The sequence below is a fragment of the Mesoplodon bidens genome (assembly GCF_964165515.1).
Source record: "Mesoplodon bidens genome assembly, chromosome: 3".
NCBI lineage: Eukaryota > Metazoa > Chordata > Mammalia > Artiodactyla > Ziphiidae > Mesoplodon > Mesoplodon bidens.
This window is the reverse complement of record NC_138178.1, coordinates 85,459,619-85,479,476: the sequence shown is the minus strand read 5'-3', so window position 1 is coordinate 85,479,476 and position 19,858 is coordinate 85,459,619. Positions and strand designations below refer to the sequence as shown.

Genomic DNA, 19,858 nt, shown 5'->3' with positions numbered 1-19,858 from the left:
ATTAAAATCTTAATGAGAAAAATAATTTAAAACCCTGTAAGTGTTCTGTCTTTAATTTTATATTATTAAACATAGAACAGTAGAATTACAGATTTTATACATACACTCTTTATACCACTACAATGACTTAAAATTTAGTACACTTATTCCTTTGCATCACTTGATTCCACTCATCCTTCACCTTGACCCTGAACTGCATATAGCACTTATGATTCTCTCAGAGTTGGGAGTCAGAGTAAGTTATAAATAACTTAATGCCCAGACTCATTCTATCAAGAGTAGTAGAATTCTTAGGATTAATATAAAAAGAGATGAGTCAGACATGACTGCAAAGTGAACTGCATTATAAACCACATCTTTACAAAGTGATGTATTAAAAGGGATAGAGGAGCTTAGAATTTATCATTTACCTCAGGGACTTAGTTGTTATAGGTAAAGTCAATATATAATACATCAAAACGGGATTCTAAAGGTGCTTCTGAAAGATGTCACCATTAATGGACTCCCAGAAAGAAGATGAAAGGATGGTGTTGAATTGTGAAACTGACAACTTTTCATGTTCTGCAATTAGTCTGAGAGATTATAGTTTCTTGCCTAAATTGTCTGAACAATTAAATATTTTCAAATCACATTCCTAACCTCACAGAGCCACTTGAACAAAAGTTATTTTGGTTTAGCTCCATGAAGTATCTTTGGAAAATAATTTCTTGGGATATATATAATTATTATGAGATAGTTTATGATAAAAATACACACTAATAAACACTGTACTTTGAAACCTGAACACGATACTTATAATCTGATTGCTTTGAAGGTCCCCATTCGTTAGCATTGCATCATTTTCATGCTGCCTTTTTCAGTGGGCCAGGACCCATCTTTTTATAGACTTACCTTGTGAAAGGTTGCATAACATGCCAGAAAGACTTAAAAATGTCAGTGATGCAAGTAAGTTGCAAGAGTTTTAATGACAAAGCAAAACTTAAGTACTAGGTTCTAACTGCTAGTTTTGCAATTTTCAGGAAACACCATTTTCCTAGCTCTTGCGTTTTTGTATAGGTATAGAAAAGGGCTGGCAGCTATAGAACAGGAGATATGCTGTAGCAGTTTGAACTGAAGTATCTGGAATCTCACTGACTTGTGTGTCATCAAAGTTATACCAGGCGTGAGTCACTGAGTTTTTGCAGAAAGCAGTGTAGTGGCCACCATCCAGATCGCCAGAGTGGTTCTAGGGGAGAAAGGAATGTCACACAGTATTTACATTTGAATACTTTAACTATTAGAACCCAAACGGTAGGGCCAAGAAATATTTTTATAATTGTCCCTTATACAAGCTAAAGGATTAAAAGCTAAATCATACGTTACGTCAAATCATACATATAGCCTGACTGGTATATTTTTCATGTCACTGAAATGGTTATATATTGTGTCCATCGATTATTTAATAGACTCTGTGAATGAAATAGGATAGTATTTGGCATCTTCTAATATTTATCAGTTAATACTTACTGAGTACCAACTGTACATAGACTATTAAACATCAAAGGAAATTTTAAAATAAGAAAATAGTCATCTTTCCTAAATGAGCTTATAGTTTAATTTTGAAGACACTCTAAGATAGACATGGAAAAAGACATTTAACATTGGAACAAGACATTAAAACAACTGCATACTGCTACCACACAATTTGCGGAGGTTGTACAGCAACAGCTCCCTTGGTCATCCAAGGCCCAGAAAAGAACCTGTTCTATTCTCTTTTTCCCATGTCTTCCCTAACCCAGTAAAGCAATGTTTGAAACAAAGGCATTGGAGAACCTCACTTCTCAGAAGGTGGTATGGCATAGAGCAGGGGTTGACAAACCATTTGCCCATGGGTCAAAGCCAGCCTGCTGCCTGTTTTTATATGGCCTGTGAACTAAGAATACATTTTATATTTTTATATGGTTGGAAAAAATCAGAAGAATAATATTTTGTGATGTGTGAAAATTATATGAACTTCAGATTTTTCAATGTCCTTAAATAAAGTTTTATGGGAACACAGCCATGCTCACTTGTTTGTTTTTAAGTGGCTGCTTTCACACGACAACTGTAAAGTTGAATAGTTACAAGAGAGACTATAGACTACATAGCCTGCAAATCCTAAAATATTTACTATCTAGCTTTTTAAGTTTGCTGACCCCTGGGGTAGAGGGAAGAAAATGGATTTTTCTCGTCAATTCTATGAATTCAGCTCTAATACTACACAATGACCTTAAGGCAATTACTTAACCTTTCTGAGCTTTAGTTCCCGTCTTTTAAAATGGGTAATAAGACCTTGTCTTATACAACTACTATCTCTCTTATAGTGCTAGCACATAGGAGGTACTTATTAAGTGTTCCCTTAGACCTTCTTCATCTTCCCCACATCTCCTGTTAAACCTTAGAGAAATATCCCAAAGCTGACATTTTAAAGATTCAGGCTCTGGTCCTGGTCTTGGCCATGTGACCTTAAGCTGATATGCTTAAACTTCCTTATTTATAAAATGGTGCCCATAATAGTGTGATGTAATTTGAGAAAAACAAAACATCTGGTGGATCCAGATGATGAAGTAATGTTCTAAAGTGACTAGACAGATTATGGCTGGAATATGTTCTGTTTTGATGACAATGTAAACAAACAAAAAAATTGACATAGTAGAATAGGGTAGTCATTCTAGACTTCCATTCCCAGTAATTTTGGCAGACAATTAGCTAGCCTGAAAGCCTCAGTTATGAAACTGTAAAGAATGCTTGATAGGGACTTCCCTGGTGGCACAGTGGTTAAGAAACTGCCTGCCAATGCAGGGGACACAGGTTCGAGCCCTGGTCCAGGAAGATCCCACATGCCGCAGAGCAACTAAGCCCATACACCACAACTACTGAGCCTGCACTCTAGAGCCCCCAAGCCACAACTACTGAGCCCACGCACCTAGAGCCCATACTCCGCAACAAGAGAAGCCACCACAATGAGAAGCCCATGCACCACAAAGAAGGGTAGCCCCCGCGCACCATAACTAGAGAAAGCCCATGTGCAGCAACGAAGACTCAACCAGCCAAAAAAAAAAAAAGAATGCTGGATAAAACATGGTAAATACCTTTTGAAATATATGGCTAACTTTAAAGATTGTATAGTGAGAGTAATCTCCAGGGGCCAAGAACAGAGGAAATAAAAGATGAGCATGATGTGTGGTTAATGCTGTGACTGCCTGAGAGCAAAGACAGTTCCTGGTCCCTGGAACCACAGTGCTTGGGTTTTAAAGGTCTCACAAGGGCTGGAGGTAAAGTCTTAAGTCCCTGCAAGGTGAGGAGTTGGATTGAAATCCACACACATAGCCACAACCTCTTAAAGAGAGTCACCCTCAATAAAAGAATAAACTAGGGGGGGAACAAATCCATTCTCCAGTGCGTAGCTTAGCTTAGGCTTTGGGTACAAAGAATAAAAGTCATTCCTGGAAAGTCACTACCACAGACCTGGCTTCTCTTTGGTTTGGGATTCAAATTTACACTACCGTCTGTGTCTCAGAATTCTGTGAATTTAAGGTGACAATGAAAAGTATCTGGGGGTTGCTTGGCAAAAGAAAAGAGAATTACTTTCTGATTGATGCACCTTAGTTCAGGCTGCACAGGATACCCACATATAAAACCCAGTGATGCTGAACTCACAATTCAGTATTAAAGAGCTCACAAGGAAACAATTCACCATGAGTAAGAGTTAGAAGGCAATAAATAGCAAGATTAAAAACTCCAAGGACTTTAGGTAATAGAGACTATACAGAAAGTATATAGACATTTAAGAAAAGGAAGCAAACTGAAAACCTAAAAACTTTCAGAAATGATAAATACTTGAAATTAAAAATTTAATATAGAGAGTAAGTAGTACATAGAATTGAAGAGAGAATGAATAAACAATAGAAACAAAACAGGAAATTACCCTGAGTGTAGTAGCAACAAGACGTTGAATAAGGGACTTCCCTGGTGGCACAGTGGTTAAGAATCCTCCTGCCAGGGCAGGCAACATGGGTTCAAGCCCTGGTCCGGGAAGATCCCACATGCTGTGGAGCAACTAAGTCTGTGCACCACAGCTACTGAGTCTGCCCTCTAGAGCCCACAAGCCACAACTACTGAAGCCCACACGACTAGAGCCCGTGCTCCACAACAAGAGAAGCCACCACAATGAGAAGCCTACACACCGCAACAAAGAGTAGCCCCCACTCGCCACAACTAGAGAAAGCCTGCGTGCAGCAACAAAGACCCAATGCAGCCATAAATAAATAAACAAACAAATAAAAATGGGCAGAGGAGCTGAATAGAATTTTTTCCAAGGAAGACACACAGATGGCCAACAGGTACATGAAAAAATGCTCAATATCACTAGTCATCAGAGAAATGGACATCAAAACCACAATGAGACATCACTTCACACCTGTTAGAATGGCTATTATTAAAAAAGATAAAGTGTTGGTGAGAATGTGAAGAAAAGGGAACCCTAGTACACTGTTGGTGGAAATGTAAGTTGGTGTAGCCACTATGGAAAACAGTATGAAGATTCCTCAAAAAATTAAAAATAGAACTACCATATGATCCAGCAATTCCACTCCTGGGCATATATCCAAAGAAAACCAAAACACTAATTTGAAAAAATATATGCACCCTTATGTTCATTGCAGCATTATTTACAATAGCCAAGATATGGAAGCAACCCAAGTGCCCATCAGTAGATTAATGGATAAAGAAGAGGTGTGGCATATATACACAATGGAATACTAGTCAGCCATAAAAGAAAAAGAATGAAATCTTGCCATTTGTGACAACCTGGTTGGACCTAGCAGGTAGTATGCTAAGTGAAATAAGTCAGCCCGCGAAAGACAAATACTACACGATTTCACTTATATGTGGAATATGAAAAACAAAACAAATGAACAAACAAAACAGAAACAGAGTTATAGCTGCAGAGAGCAAACAAGTAGTTGCCAGAAGGGAGAGGCATAGGCAAAGGAAAGATAGATGTGAGGGAGATTAAGAGGTACAAACTTTCAGTTGCAAAACAAATGAGTCACAGGGATGAAATATACAGTGTGGGAAATATAGTCAATAACTATATAATATCTTTGTGTAATGATATAGCACAGCTAGACACTGTCATCATTTTGAAATGTATAGAACTATCAAATCACTCTGTTGTGTGACAAGAACTAACATATTGTTTTAAGTCAATTATACTTGAAAAACAAACTCATAGAAAAAGAAACCAGATTTGTAGTTACCAGAGGCGGGGGGTGGGGGAAGGAGGAATTGGAGGAAGGTGGTCAAAAGGTACAAACTTCCAGTTATAAGACAAATAAGTACCAGCGATGAAATGTACAACATAAATGTAATTAACACTGTTGTGTGTCACATATGAAAGTTGTTATGAATAAATACTAGGAGTTCTCATCACAAGGAAAACTTTTTTTCTATTTAATTTTGTATTTAAATGAGATGATGGATGTTCATTAAACTTACTGTGATAATTTCATGATTAAATAATTATGCTGTACATCTTATACAGTGCTGTATGTCAATTATATCTCAATAAAACTGGAAGAAAACAAAAGAAAAGAAAGAAAAGGACAGAAAAAGAACAAATAATATCATCCAAAAGAAAGCTGGAATAGTTTTTTCAATATCAGACTAGACAGACTTTAAGTGAAATGGTATAGCTAAGTATTAAAAGATTCCCCTAGCATGATAAAAGGAACAATTCACTACAAAGATGTAAAATTGCACACATAGCTTCAAATTATGACAATTACTGGAAAATTTTGGTAAAATCAGTCTTTTTTATCATATATCTTTCAGTTATTAATCTTGTTAAAGCAAACAAAAACTTATTAAGAGTATATATTCAAACAACACAATTAATGAATTATATTGAATGGACATATGGAACCCTGAACCTAATTTAAAAATTCTTTTCAAGCACACACAAAACTATGACACAAAGTGAGTATCAACACGTACCAAGAATGGATAACATTTGGACCATATTTTCTGATAAGAATGCAGTTAAATTAGAAATTAGTAACAAAAAGATGACTAAATAAAATTATGTTTGGAATTTTTCAAATGCACCTCTAAATAACATGTTGATGGAAACTCAAAGAAAGTATAAGAAGGGAAATAAAGATCAGAAATTAATGAAATAGAACACAACGGAATAAAGAATCAACAAAACCACAAGCTGGTTCTTTCAGATAACAAAATAGATAAACTTTGGCAAGACTGACCAAGAAAAAACAGATTAGACACAGATAATATTAAGAATAAACAAAGGGAGAACTGAGAATTCAATAGAGATATTAAAATTTCAAGAGTATAATGTGAGCAATTTTATGCCAATAAATTTGAAAATGTAAAAAATGGGAAGTTTTAAAAATAATTTTTTAAACCATGCTAAAGTAAAACAAAGCTTTTATAAGATAGAATAGGTAAGTGTCTTCATGATCTTTGAGTAGAGCAATTTGTGGTATTTTCACACAGTGTAATACTATACAGCAATGAGAAGGAATAAACTACAATACATGCAACAATATGAATGAATGTTGCATAATTTTGAGTAAAAGCAGCCAGGCACAAAAGAGTACACACAGTATGATTCCATTTCTATAAAGCACAAGAGCTGGCAAAACCTATTCTGTCAGCAGCCAGTGGTCTCCTGGACTAGAAGGGGGCACAAGGGCAGTTAGGGTGCTGGTAATATTCTACTTGAACTGTTTTCTGGTTACATGGGCAGGTTACCTTTATGAAAATTTATTGAGTTTTACATTCATGGCTTGCATTTTTCTATATGTATGTTTTATCTCAATAAAAAGTTTATTTTTTCAAAAATGAAGAAACAGAAACTCCTGAAATAGTCATCCTGGCTAAAGCAAATAGACCAAATATTTAAAAATCCACCCACCAAGAATAAAAATTTCAGGACCAGATAGTTTTTTTGTTTAATTCTACCAGCCTTTCAAAAAACAAGTTATTTTTATCTTCTGCAGACGGTGCCAAAGAATAGAAAAGAATGGCCAGTTTATTTTATGAGGCTAGAAACAGGCTGATCCTCAAGACAAAAACAGAAAAGAACAGTATGAGAAAGTTACACGTTAGTTTCTCGACTGTGAAAATAGATATAAAAAATGTGAAAACATTTTTAGCAAAGAAAAAAGAAATTAAGTGTTTTATGTTAATAGATTAAAGGAGAGATTCAGGTCAGTTATCTTCAAAATGTGATCTGGGAGAACACACACACACACATATATATAAAGTTTCATGTGTTAGCACATGACAATGCATTATACAAAGTTGTAGGAGCAGAATGCTGGAAACAACCTAACCAGCAACAGGAGAAATGATAAATAAATAGACACAACGAATTAGTAAAGCAGGTAAATATATGCACTAAAGCTAATATATCAGTATGGATTAATATCATAAAAATAATGCTGAGGAAAAAAGTTACAGAAGGATATGTACAGTTAATGATACTAGATTTATAAAACACGCAAAATACACTATATCACACGTGTGATAAAAGTATGAAAGTATAGTATAGACACATACGAAAGAATGCATGGGTATAATTCCCTCCAAATTCAGGACAGAGAAGGGAGGGGAGTGGGGTTGTTAAAGATACACAGGGGCTTGATTTTTTCTACAATATTCTATTCTTAACATCTGTGTGCACACTTACTGTATTCTGTTTTCTGTGCGTGAAATATTTCATAATTTTAAAAAGTTTTTTAGAAACCAGTCATCTGAAAAGGGTTGAAGGAGGTAAACATTGTTGGTGTATGATCACTATTTTCAATTTTTTTTTTTTTTTTGCGGTACGCGGGCCTCTCACTGCTGTGGCCTCTCCCGTTGCGGAGCACAGGCTCCGGATGCGCAGGCTCAGCGGCCATGGCTCACGGGCCCAGCCGCTCCGCGGCATGTGGGATCTTCCCGGACCGGGGCACGAACCCACGTCCCCTGCGTCGGCAGGTGGTCTCTCAACCACTGCGCCACCAGGGAAGCCCTATTTTCAAATATTTGAAGGGTCATCATGTATAAGAAAGAAGAATGTGTTCTGTTTAACTAACACATATGTACAAGCATTTGTTAACCAAAAAGCCACATACATACTACTATTACTACCTCAGAGGACAGAATTAGGACAAATAGAAGGAGTTACAAGGACGAAGGTAGATTTGTGCCCCATACAGAGAGACAAGTTAACAGTCAGAGGCAGCATAACATGGCAGTGAGAGCAGGACTGTTTGGAGCCAGCCTGCCTGGCTTCAGGTCCTGGCTCTGCCCTTTGTAGGCAGTAGATTGGAGCAGATTATTTAACCTCTGTTCCTGTTTCCCATTCTGTAAGATGGGGATAATAATAGTGCCTACACTTCACAGGGCTACATAAGGATTAAATGATTGATTATTCATAAAGTGCTTGGAACAGTCCTTGGTACATAGCAAGCACTATATGTTTGTAAAATAAATCAAACAAATCTGGCAGATAAAGAATCTTCCTAATAAAGCAGGAAGCTCTTTAAGTGCTTATTCAAAAGCTGGATAAATCTCTGTTAAGGGTGGTGTGGAGGTAATCCTTCCCTTCTGGTCTAGCTGAGTACTTCTCAAACTTCCATATGCATTCGAATCACATGGGGATCTTGATAAAATGCAAGTTTCTAGTCAGTAAATGTGGGGTGGAGCCTGAGATTCCTTATTTCTAACAGGTGTCTCCTGGGGACGACATCTTGAGTAACAGAGCTATGGCTGGCCTTTCCCTATGACCATACATCGTAGTTTCTAAGATGCTTAGTTCTTGTTTCTGATCAATCATCAATTTGCAGAAAATTCTAGATATATTTCTCTTTCAAAACCAATTTTTACCCTTCAATTAACTAATAATTTAAACACTAAAAGGGTTAAGAATTTATAGGAAGCTTGGGTGACTCTTTTTATGTAACTGTAGATAATTACCACATAATTTTTTATAAATTCTGCTTTTGGATTTTTTTTGAAGCAGAAACACTTATAATGAGATGTTAAAACAGTAGAATATGGGGGGGCGTATCATTTTGGAATTCACATTAGAGTCTTTTATGATAGGGAAGAAGATGTCACTCTAGATTTCCAAATTGGTGAGTAAGAGAAGGAAAATCATATTTAAGGGCAGGATAAATTAGAAAGGAGAATGTCAAGGCTTGAAGTAAAAAGAAAAAAGTAAAGAGGGATTTTTTTTTTAAGTTTGAAGTATGGTTCTGAGAGATGTTAAAGAGAAAGACCAGTGGGATCAACTTTTTATATTAATTCAGTGATAAGCCCAAAAGGGGAATTAGACTTCAGTACACCGGAGGGCTCTGGTGAATCATACTGGGCTCCAGTGGGAGCCCCGCCCATCTGACATTGGACACAACTGGACCTCCAGTTTCAACTGAAATCTGAATGTTCTGAAGCAGATCTTTAACACTGTGATCCAGAATAGAAACCCAGAAAATGTCCTGTTGCTTGGGGTGGTTGATGTTGTGGGAAGTTCTAGGTGAGTTGGTCTGAATTATACTCCATGCTTTCTTTCCTTCAGGGAATCCTCAATGATGACAGTTGATTTAGAGCCAAAGGGAACCCCCAGAGTTTCCTTAGGACTGACGCACACAGGCAGTGAGTCTATGGCTACCGTGTACCTAGTGTTTGGGGCTTTCACCATAGAGGGGCTCGTGATTATTCAACATAAAGCTATTGGAACCGACTTCTGCTGCCCCCGGAGCACAGCTCACAAATGTCCCTAGATCTGAAATAGCCTGTCTCTACTATTGTTATAGTATTATTTATTAGTATAAATACTAATAAACAAATACTCTGTAGTAGTATAGAGGGACAGTGGGGAGGCAGCATAGAGGACATTGTATTCTTTCATGTATTCTTTCACTGCTCTACTGTTCAAGGTCAAAGCAGAGAGTTTCCAGGCTCTATATTTTGTTTTAAAAAGGGCAGTATAGGAGAAGTCAGGGAGAGATAGAAGTAGTAGTCATTCAAGCAGATAATTCTACAGTTTTCTTTAAACCTGTGTTACTTTAAATAGTTTCAGTATTTTACTCACCACCAGTGCACAGAGGTTATATTTAGGATGTTTCCGAAAAACTGGACAAATGTAAGGAGTAAGGTCCAAGTTAGTGAGCGGGTAATGAATATCTGTCCTCAGTTTCCTTTTCATTGTACCCAGAATGTCAAACCTGCAGAGATATAATAAATGTGTAAAATAGAAAGTAAGTTTGTGAACCACTCATGAATGAAGTCCACATACCTTCACAAGTTCCAAGTACAGTTAAAAGTAATTTCTTGGAAAGATTATTTGGTGTAGACCTATACATAAATTATTTTTTTCTTATCTACATATATTTGAATCTCCACAGCCAAAACTGAGGCTGAAGTGGGCCAAGAACCTGAGTCAGGGAGTGAGACAGGGTAGAGTCATCTAGCGGGAGAAAAAGAAAGGGATGAAGCCAAGCTCAGCGTCGGGGGGAGTAGAAATCACATTGATAACTTCCAGAAGTCTTCCCTCCATCTGATGCTGTTCACTCTAACCAAGCTGACTCAGCTTTTCCTTATGTTGATTTCAGCACACACTGTCTTCGCAGTGTCCTGTTTTCCAACTTGGAGGTTTTAATATATCTTTAATAAGATAAAATTTTGTGAAAATCTTGTCACATTCTCTATGTGTTATACAGATCAGCAGTTCCCAAATCTGAGTTCATATCAGAATCACCCCAGAGCTTTTTAAAGAATAAATTATGTTCATTTTGGAAAAACAGCTGGTTTAGGTCAGGGGAAAGGAAATTACTGGGTGAGGCTGAGATATTCTTGTGCCAGAAAGCAAGAAATCTTGTTTGCAAAAACTAAGGGAATATCATATCATATGACCCAGCAATCCCATGCCTAGGTATCATCTCAGAAGAAACAAAGACTTACATCCACACAGAAACCTATATGCAAAATTTATAGCAGCTGTATTCATATCTGCCCCAAACTGGAAACAACTCAAATGTTCATCAACTAGTGAATGGATCAACAATTTTGATACATTCATAGAAGGGTATACTACACAGCAATCAAAAGGGAGGAACCATGACTACATTCCACAACATGGGTTAATCTCATTGTGCTAGGTGAAAGAAGCCAAACTCAAAAGGCCATATATGGTATAACATACGACATTCTGGAAAAGGCAATAAAGATGGAAATCAGATCAGAAGTTTCTAGGGGCTGAGGGTGGGAGAAGGAATTGATTATAAAGGAACATGAGAAAACTTTTTGGGGTGATGGAAAGAACCTCTGTTGGCAGTGATGGTTACATTACATTTGTCAAAATTCATAGAACTATATAAAAGAAGGATACATTTTATATATGTAAGTAAACTTAAATTAACTAATGGGGTCACAGGAGTTGGCTTGAAGGGGATCCCACTGGCCAACTTCTAACAATTTGAACATGGAGAGGAATGATAATAGTAATGGATATTAAACCAATTAAGTTTAAAAATATCCATGAGTCCAGAGTGATACTAGTTACAGAGGGGAAAACTACTATACCTTTAAATGGTGAGATCTTATAGTCACTACCTTAACTAAGTGATCAAACTTAACATTACCAATAGTGGGACAAACTTTTATTATTTGCCTCCTGATGTAATGTAATGACAAGTCCATAACATCAGCTATGGCAAATTCTTGCTAAAAAAAAAAAAAAGTTTAGCCTGTATCTAACTATGGGGAAACTATTAGACAAATCCAGGATGGGTGACATAATCTAAACAAACTTAAAATGAGAAAAAAAATGTTTAAATATATAAAAAGAGGGAAGGAGTCTTCTAGATTAAAAGAGACAGCCAAATGCAATGTCTGACTCTTGACTGGATACTAGATTGGAAGAAAAGTTATGAAAGATATTTTGGGGATGGGGGAATTTAGATATGGACTGTATCTTGGGTGATATAAAATTATTGTTAAATTTCTTGGGCTATAGATAATGGTGTTGTGATTATGTAGGAGAATGTCCTATTCTCAGGTGATACATGCTGAAGTATTTAAGCATGAAATGCCATGGTGTTTGCATCTTACTTTAGACGGTTCAGCTAACAAAATGGAAGGGAGGGCTGGAAGGAGAAAGAGACAGACAGGAAGAACAAAAGGAAATGTGGCAAAGTGGCACCAACTAATGAAGATTCTAGGGTATATGGGTATTCATTATATACCTTTTCAAATTTTCTGTAGATTTGTAACTTTTAAAAATAAAAACTGGGACTTCCCTGGTGGCGCAGTGGTTAAGAATCTGCCCGCCAATGCAGGGGACACGGGTTTGAGCCCTGGCCCGGGAATATCCCACATGCCGCAGAGCAACTAAGCCCGCGCTCCACAACTACTGAGCCTGTGCTCTAGAGCCCGCGAGCCACAACTACTGAAGCCCGTGTGCCCTAGAGCCCATGCTCCGCAACGAGAAGCCACCGCAATAAGCCTGCGCACCGCAACCCACGCTCCACAACTAGAGAAAGCCCGCACAGCAACAAAGACCCAATGCAGCCAAAAATAAATTAAAAAATAAAAATAATAACTGAGGGCGGTGGGGGGGTGTTAAAATTTTAAATAGTGATGCTTAGATTCCACCTCAGACCTGTGTGAACAGAATCCCCAAGGGTGGAGCTAGGGAATTTATTTATTTATTTTATAACATCTTTATAGGAAATTTACTTTTTAAAAGCACTCAAAGTGAGTGCCAAATGTCCATCAACAGTTGAACATACAAACAAAATATAATGTACATACATACGATAGAGTATTATTCAGCTATAAAAAGGAATGAACTTCTGGTACATGTCCCAACAAGGATGAACCTTGGAAACATGCTAAGTGAAATAGGCCAGCAAAAAGGACAAATGGTGTGTGACTACACTTATATGAAGTACCAGAACAGGCAAAGTTATAGACACAGAAAGTAGACTGGAGGTTACCAGGGGCTGGGAGGGAAGAGGAATGGGGAGTTATTGCTTAATGGTTCCCGAGTTTCTGTTGAGGGTGATGAAAAAGTTTTGGAAAATCGATGCACAATATTGTGAATGTAATTAATGCCAGTGAAATTATATACTTAAAGTGGCAAATTTTGTTATATATATTTTACCACAGATTTTTAAAAATTAATGTAATATACTCAACACCATTGAATTGTACACTTAAATAGGTGAATTGCATGGTATGTGAATTATATCATGATAAAGCTGTTCAAAAAATCTTCTCACAAAATTTCAAAATCCATACCTTTTTAAGTGAAAGACAATTATTTTTGGTGCTTTAGATATACTGGCCTTCACAGTTGTTTCTTTCTTGGTTTCGCAAAAGGAACAGTAAATTTGGTTGTTCCAGGTCAGTGTGTCTTGTTGAAAAAAACACTGGAGACAGTCCTGTTGAGGGAAAAAGCATTTGGTGACCAAACTGAATCCACTGCAACCTGGGGTCCTGTCTATATTAGAACTCTGAAAGAGCTGCGGAAATGTAATCCTCGGTGCTTTTCTCCAAGTCCAAGAGATGCCAGCGCCGCAAGCTGCAGCTTGGATATAGTCCACCTGGCAAAGGAGGTGCTGCCTTCTCAATGAGTTATTGAAATAGATCCAAATGTCCATCTCATTTCTAATCTCTGAATCAGCATTTTAACATTTCTGGTTTGTTTCAGAATAATACCAACTATGCAATTTCCACTAACCAAGTCAGGCAGCTGCTTTAAGTTATTCATCTCATCAGAAAAGTGATCTGGGGACTGAAAAATGACCGTATCCCTGTATTTGGGGGTGGCCCATAATAAAGACAGCAGAACAGAGAGAATTAGATCTCATGCCCACAGGAGACATCCTCAACCAGCCAGGCTCCCCGCTCTGCAAACCATTAACCTAAAGAGGAAGATGAGCACAGATTGCCAGCACCTCACTTAGAGGCTTTGGAATTCATCTTCAGTAGTGTTTAGCAGTTTGATCTGAGAACAAAGCCCAGTTCTGAACAAGTAGTAGGATTATTTTCTCTAACTCTGGTATTTCAAGACTTTTAGCAATTTAAGAAGAAAAATATAGGGGCTTCCCTGGTGGCGCAGTGGTTGAGAGTCCGCCTGCCGATGCAGGGGACGCAGGTTCGTGCCCCAGTCCGGGAAGATCCCACATGCCGCACAGCGGCTGGGCCCGTGAGCCATGGCCGCTGAGCCTGCGCGTCCGGAGCCTGTGCTCCACAACGGGAGAGGCCACAACAGTGAGAGGCCCGCGTACCGCAAAAAAAAAAAAAAGAAGAAAAATATAAATGTGTGTTTTCCTGCAAGGAAACTTATTGCTCCCTCCCTCCTCACAATTCCCTGGCTTTTACTGCCACCTTCCACCCACCCCTGCCACCCACTCCCACCACTCCTCCGTTTACAGATTAACTTTTGGTATTATGGTAAAGAAAACTCGAGAGGTAAACCAAGGCACTATTCCATTCTATCTTCCCCCCAGATTCCTCAGCTTTTTTCCAAAACATAAGAGCTCAAGAATAAGAGTCAAAGTCATTTCCTAATATGTACCTACAGACCTCTGGGATGAGAAAGGGCCATAAAAGTTTTATATGTATAAATTCCCTATATGCACCAAGCTATCTCAATAGACTGAATAAAGCCCACCCATCTTTCCAGTTTTACAGTAAGGCTCTTTCATTGAACACATTTAGAGATGCATCTGAATTCATAGCAACTTTTGGTTGTATGTCACTTTTCTACAAAACGTTCTCATCACGGGTTTCCAATTTTTTTAAGTTATAAAGTAGCTCCCTTCATACTAGAAAATGTAGGAAACAGCCTTGGGAAAACCCAGGGCTGGGTTAGAGGAAGACAAAAGAAGTCTCCAGGAGTAAGAATCCCTACCTGAAGAGAGCACTCATATTTGGATGGAATGGGGAGGGAGAGGACGGTGAAGACTTCGTTCCTGTAGGTACAGTTCTCACACTTTAAACATATGATGCTATAATTGAGCTGCCCTTCAAACAGCCGGGTGATGATGGAGGACTCGTTGGCAATCATCTTCCTACAGAATCTCGGAATAGATCTTTTTTCATATGATCTTCTTCGGTGGTACTGAATAAAGGAACAAATTCACCCCAAATCAACTACTGGTTATCAAAAATTTTTTAATAGAATGACCTGATTTTTCTAACAGAATGCTACCCAGAACCACTTAGTTTTGGATTCAGAAAATAAACAGAATAAGAACTTCTTAAGAGCATATGTGTGATTTCTGATAATTCAGTTATTTCCCTCTTTAAGTGAAGCTGAGGAACAAGGACACCCTAACTCTGGTAAAAACACATGTCCATGGTCATAAACTGACAGTAAATGATAATGTGATATAGGGTCCTGCAGGCAGTTTTTCCTGGGCAGAGGGTAAGCTGCAAACTAGCTTCTGGTCATGCAAGCTGATCTAGAGGTAAGATGAAGGAATTGGATCTCTCCTCCAGTCCCTTCAGGTTATGTTCCTTAGTCTCTTCTTTTATTGTTAGAAAAAAATTTTTTTAAAGAGCAAATCTTAAACTCCAAAGGCAGCCCGATTTCACTAGCCCTGTAGCCTGATTTAAATCTAGCTGATGCTCAGGAACAGTATTTCCGGGAGCACACCCTGACTGGTGATTCTACAGCCTCAGCAGAATATACATTCTGAAGGCGCTTTAGCTCCACGGTCAGCTATGCTTTGGAACTGTGCACAAGGCTCCGCTTTGGCTGCTTCTTTCATCACACCCACCTGCCCGTGTCTTCCACCTGACAGTATTTTGATGCCTCTAACTCTAAGTTTAACCTTGAGAACCAGAATGCTATTTATTTCAGACTGGCTGCAGATGAGGACCTCAGTGATTTTTACTGACCATCACCCTCCCCTCTGGCTAAAAAAAGTGCTGCTGTGAATATCTCAGTAAAAATTAAAAATGGAGCTGAGGATTGCAGATGAGAGGGATTAACAGTAATAGTTTGTGGTCTTTCATGATAAATGTCTCCTGGCTATGAGGTAAGCTAACAGCAGCACAAAGACACTGCATAAAGTCTAGGGCATATCTTTGGAGAGTGTGGGTCTCATATCAAGGCTGAAGGTAGTGAGTCTTATAAATAAAGGCAACCTCCTTAGTAACTGGCAACTTCATGTTCTATTAAATATATGTCCTAATCCAGCGAAGAACTCAGGTTAGGCACATTTAGTATAAAGATGAAACTGCAGTTTACAGATCTGTCCTTTCACCTTACACCAAGCTTAATATTCCCTCGGGTTTGTAGCTACCAAGAACACTTGTTTTAAGTTGTAAATTTTATATATTATACCTCATGAGGAATATATTTTTATAAAAAAATGTAATTTTCACTCTAAAAAAATAGTCAATGCAGATGTTACTGCAAAGGAAACTAGACCAGTGGTCCCCTCACCTGCTGATTACTGGAAATCCCAAGTGAGTTTCCCCAGAAGACAACCCAGACATTCTAATTCAAGAACACCAGAGGGCCTAAGAAGCTGTGCCATAAAATCTCCCCAGGTGATTCTGATAAACAGCTAAATTGGGGAAATACAGGCCCATTCAAATACTAACTTGAATGTTCCCCATAGTGACCCCAGCACCTGTGCTCAGCACAGAGTAGGCAATACTGACTGAACAAATAAAAGAATGAAAAGTGTAAGTTGCTGATAGAGCTAAAGGTCTATTTCAAGGCCATTAATTCTACTTACCTTTTTCAGAGTTTCATGAAGTTCATTCAGGACATAAATCAAAAATTCCTGAGCATCTTGCTGCATCTTTTTCATAAATGCTGGGTAGAGTTTGCCAAAAGCTGACCAAAATATTTCTGGTGAGACACAGTCAGAGTCTCCAAGCCACATGTCTGTCATCACATAGGCAAAAGCAGTGGCAACCTCACTGCAATCCCTTGGAAGAAGGAAGGGAAATGATTCCGGCTAAGCATGTGGCATCAGACCCCAAACAAAGCTTCATTCATTTCTTGGTTGACCTTCCCATTTTACTCACCCTAGAAATGGGATCTGGGGCACTGTAGCCTCTCCTAACTGGTTTAGCCCTTCATAGGGACACCAGAGGGTCCCTTCCCTAACCTCACCTTGGAAAGCAGGGGTGAGGGCCCGGCTGCAGGGATGGCAAATGATCTTACTTTTGAAGAGCGGTAATGTACTTTCCAGAGAGAAAGTATTCCACCAGCGGTGAGATGCTGCAGAGACACTGTAAGATGGCATTCATGTAGCATGTGTTGCCCAGGTTCCACAGACCAGTCACGCCCTGGATATGGGGCTGGTTCTCATCAGCCTCATTAACTGGAAAGGGGTCATAGTGATCTGTGCACTCCGTGCTGTGTTGGTGCCACATGGAAGAAAGGACAGCATTTTGAGGAAACAAAATACGTACAAATGAAATAAGGCCGTCTCAACCTAATGACACAAAGAAGAGTCCTTTATAAGACTTCCACCAAATACATTCCCTATTAAAGACAGAAGCATTCGGACTTGGAGTCTAAAATTGCATTACTTTGTTTGGGACTCTTTGAACAGTGCCTGCGGCCAAATAAGCAGAGATAAAGTTTCTTCCTAAAACCAAAGCAAGAGAACAGAAAAAATTGGCCTTTCAGAGACCTAGAATTGCTTTGCTAAAATGCAGACTTCCTCTCTAAATACCAAAGTATTTCCTTTTTTGCTGGGCAAGTAATTTAATTATTATTAGCAGTAATAATAATAACAATAGATAGTTAATAACAATAGCTATCTTGTATTGACCTGACACTATGTTAAGTACTTAACATGAACTTTCCCATTTAATTCTTTCAACAGTTCTATGGGGTAGGTACAGTTATTTTTAAATCCTGTTTTACAGGTGAGATATCATGTGTAAATAAATGGTTTCATCATTTGCCCATGGTAATATACTAAGGCATGTGCAGTGGCACATAGAAGGGGTATCTATCTATCTGTCTATCTACCTATCCATCATCTGTCTGTCAAGAGTTATTTGGATTTATATATCAAATATTAGGAGTATATATGTGTGTGTATATACATATATATGCCATATATACATTTGAGAGCATAATATATACACATATTAAGAGAATATATACATATATTAAGAGCACATACATATGTGTGTATGTTATATATGTATATATAATACATACATATATAAACACACACACACATACATAGAGAGGGGGAGAGAAAGAGCATTTAGTTTAAATTTTGATGGTCACTTACTAGTTACATGATCTGGGACTCATATCTGTTTCTCATCTATAAAATAGGAATAATGTTACCTGCCTTATAGGATTGTTGGATTGTGAGGATTAAACAATGCAAGGAACGAGGCACAGATTACATAGTTAATGGTAACCTAAAAATATTTCTTTAAAGAAATGACTGATCCAGGATGTCCTTAACAGTAGCTACGGAATTCGTGTGTCCATGTGGATCAACCAGACCTGCACAGAGGAGAGGGTCCTCTTCTTTGCACACAGAGCTCCCTTTTGTAATTTGGCTACTGTACCAGGCAGCCCAGTATCTTCATCCTTTTGGGTTTTCTTTCCACATAGTATCTAAAACTGGGACTCCAGGAGACAGCTACCTCATGTCAGTACCTCTACTTACAATCCTGCCAGTTTGAAAAGTGCTCTCTTTTACACGGAGGGACATTTTCCCTTTTATTTACCAATGTCACAGGAGGCCCTGGGCTGTCACTCTTTAGGAATAACTATTGGCTAGATATTAAATAACATCTTCCCATCCCTTCCCTTTGGGAGACCCCCAATGGGTCAACCCTGAGGAATCCATTCAAAATTCGGCATGTACCGCCTGACCCCTTTAAGCATGGCTTCCCCCCACCCCACCCCAGCCCAGCTAAGCTTATCTAGAAAACTGTAGTAGACAGAGGCTCACAGGACATAGTAGATACCAGAGTCATCTGCAGTGAAAGGCTGTTGTGAAGCCATTTTATTGAAACGACGTTGGTCTTTCACTTCTATTCAGGAGCTACGTCTAATCCTTTTAACTTCATTTCTCCAAGCCTGTTACTTTGGCTCTTCTTGTTTGTAATAAACAACTCATATGTTCCTTCCTACTTTCAGTAGCTGCAAACTGATTTCATCCATACTTCAGGTACCTTCCAACTTGGATTTCCCATACATCATAATCCTTTACATTACACTTCAAAGTTCTAGAATGATGCTTGAGATACTGTTACTTGGTTGCTTTAAAACTTAAAAGATTAGATTTCAGAGAATTAACTGAACATATAACCTCTCTTCATCTTTCCAAGTTTCTCTTGTATATATATATTACAGACACACACACACACACACACACATACACAGAAGATTTGCCTCCACATCAGTGGATACTATGGCAACTCTGTCCCCTTAGGGCACTCATCCAGCTTCCCAGTGACCACACCACTCCAGGGACTTTGAGGGACTCTGTCTCACACCGGGGAAAGAGGCAGATGGCTTTCGCTGCTTCCCAAAATGCATAGCATTGGTATAGACTGGAGTATTTCCCTTCACGGTCATCAATTACAGTGCAAAAGAGGTATACACACACACACACACACACACACACACACACACACACTCCACTAATGCCACACTGGGCAAATAAAAATATTCACCAAAGAAGAAGTTATAAGTTGAGAAATACCAAAGCGCACATGAGCTCCTGAGCTCTCATTTTCTTCACAGAGAACTGTGCTTAAGAAAGCACTTCAGCCGCATAGCACAGGGAGATCAGCTCAGTACTTTGTGACCACCTAG

The 19,858-nt window shown here is 38.4% G+C and overlaps 1 protein-coding gene across 1 annotated transcript; it reads right to left on the bottom strand.

Moving 5' to 3' along the window:
- Positions 1-25: 25 nt before the first annotated feature.
- USP50 (ubiquitin specific peptidase 50) lies at positions 26-19,042 on the bottom strand (the record flags this gene model as incomplete). Its single annotated transcript, XM_081229613.1, has 7 exons — positions 26-1,225; positions 10,121-10,253; positions 13,330-13,472; positions 14,948-15,157; positions 16,788-16,983; positions 17,222-17,416; positions 18,990-19,042. 7 exons carry the CDS (start codon positions 19,040-19,042, stop codon positions 1,034-1,036), a joined length of 1,122 nt encoding a protein of 373 aa, XP_081085739.1. The 3' UTR covers positions 26-1,033.
- Between the last annotated feature and the right edge of the window lie 816 nt (positions 19,043-19,858).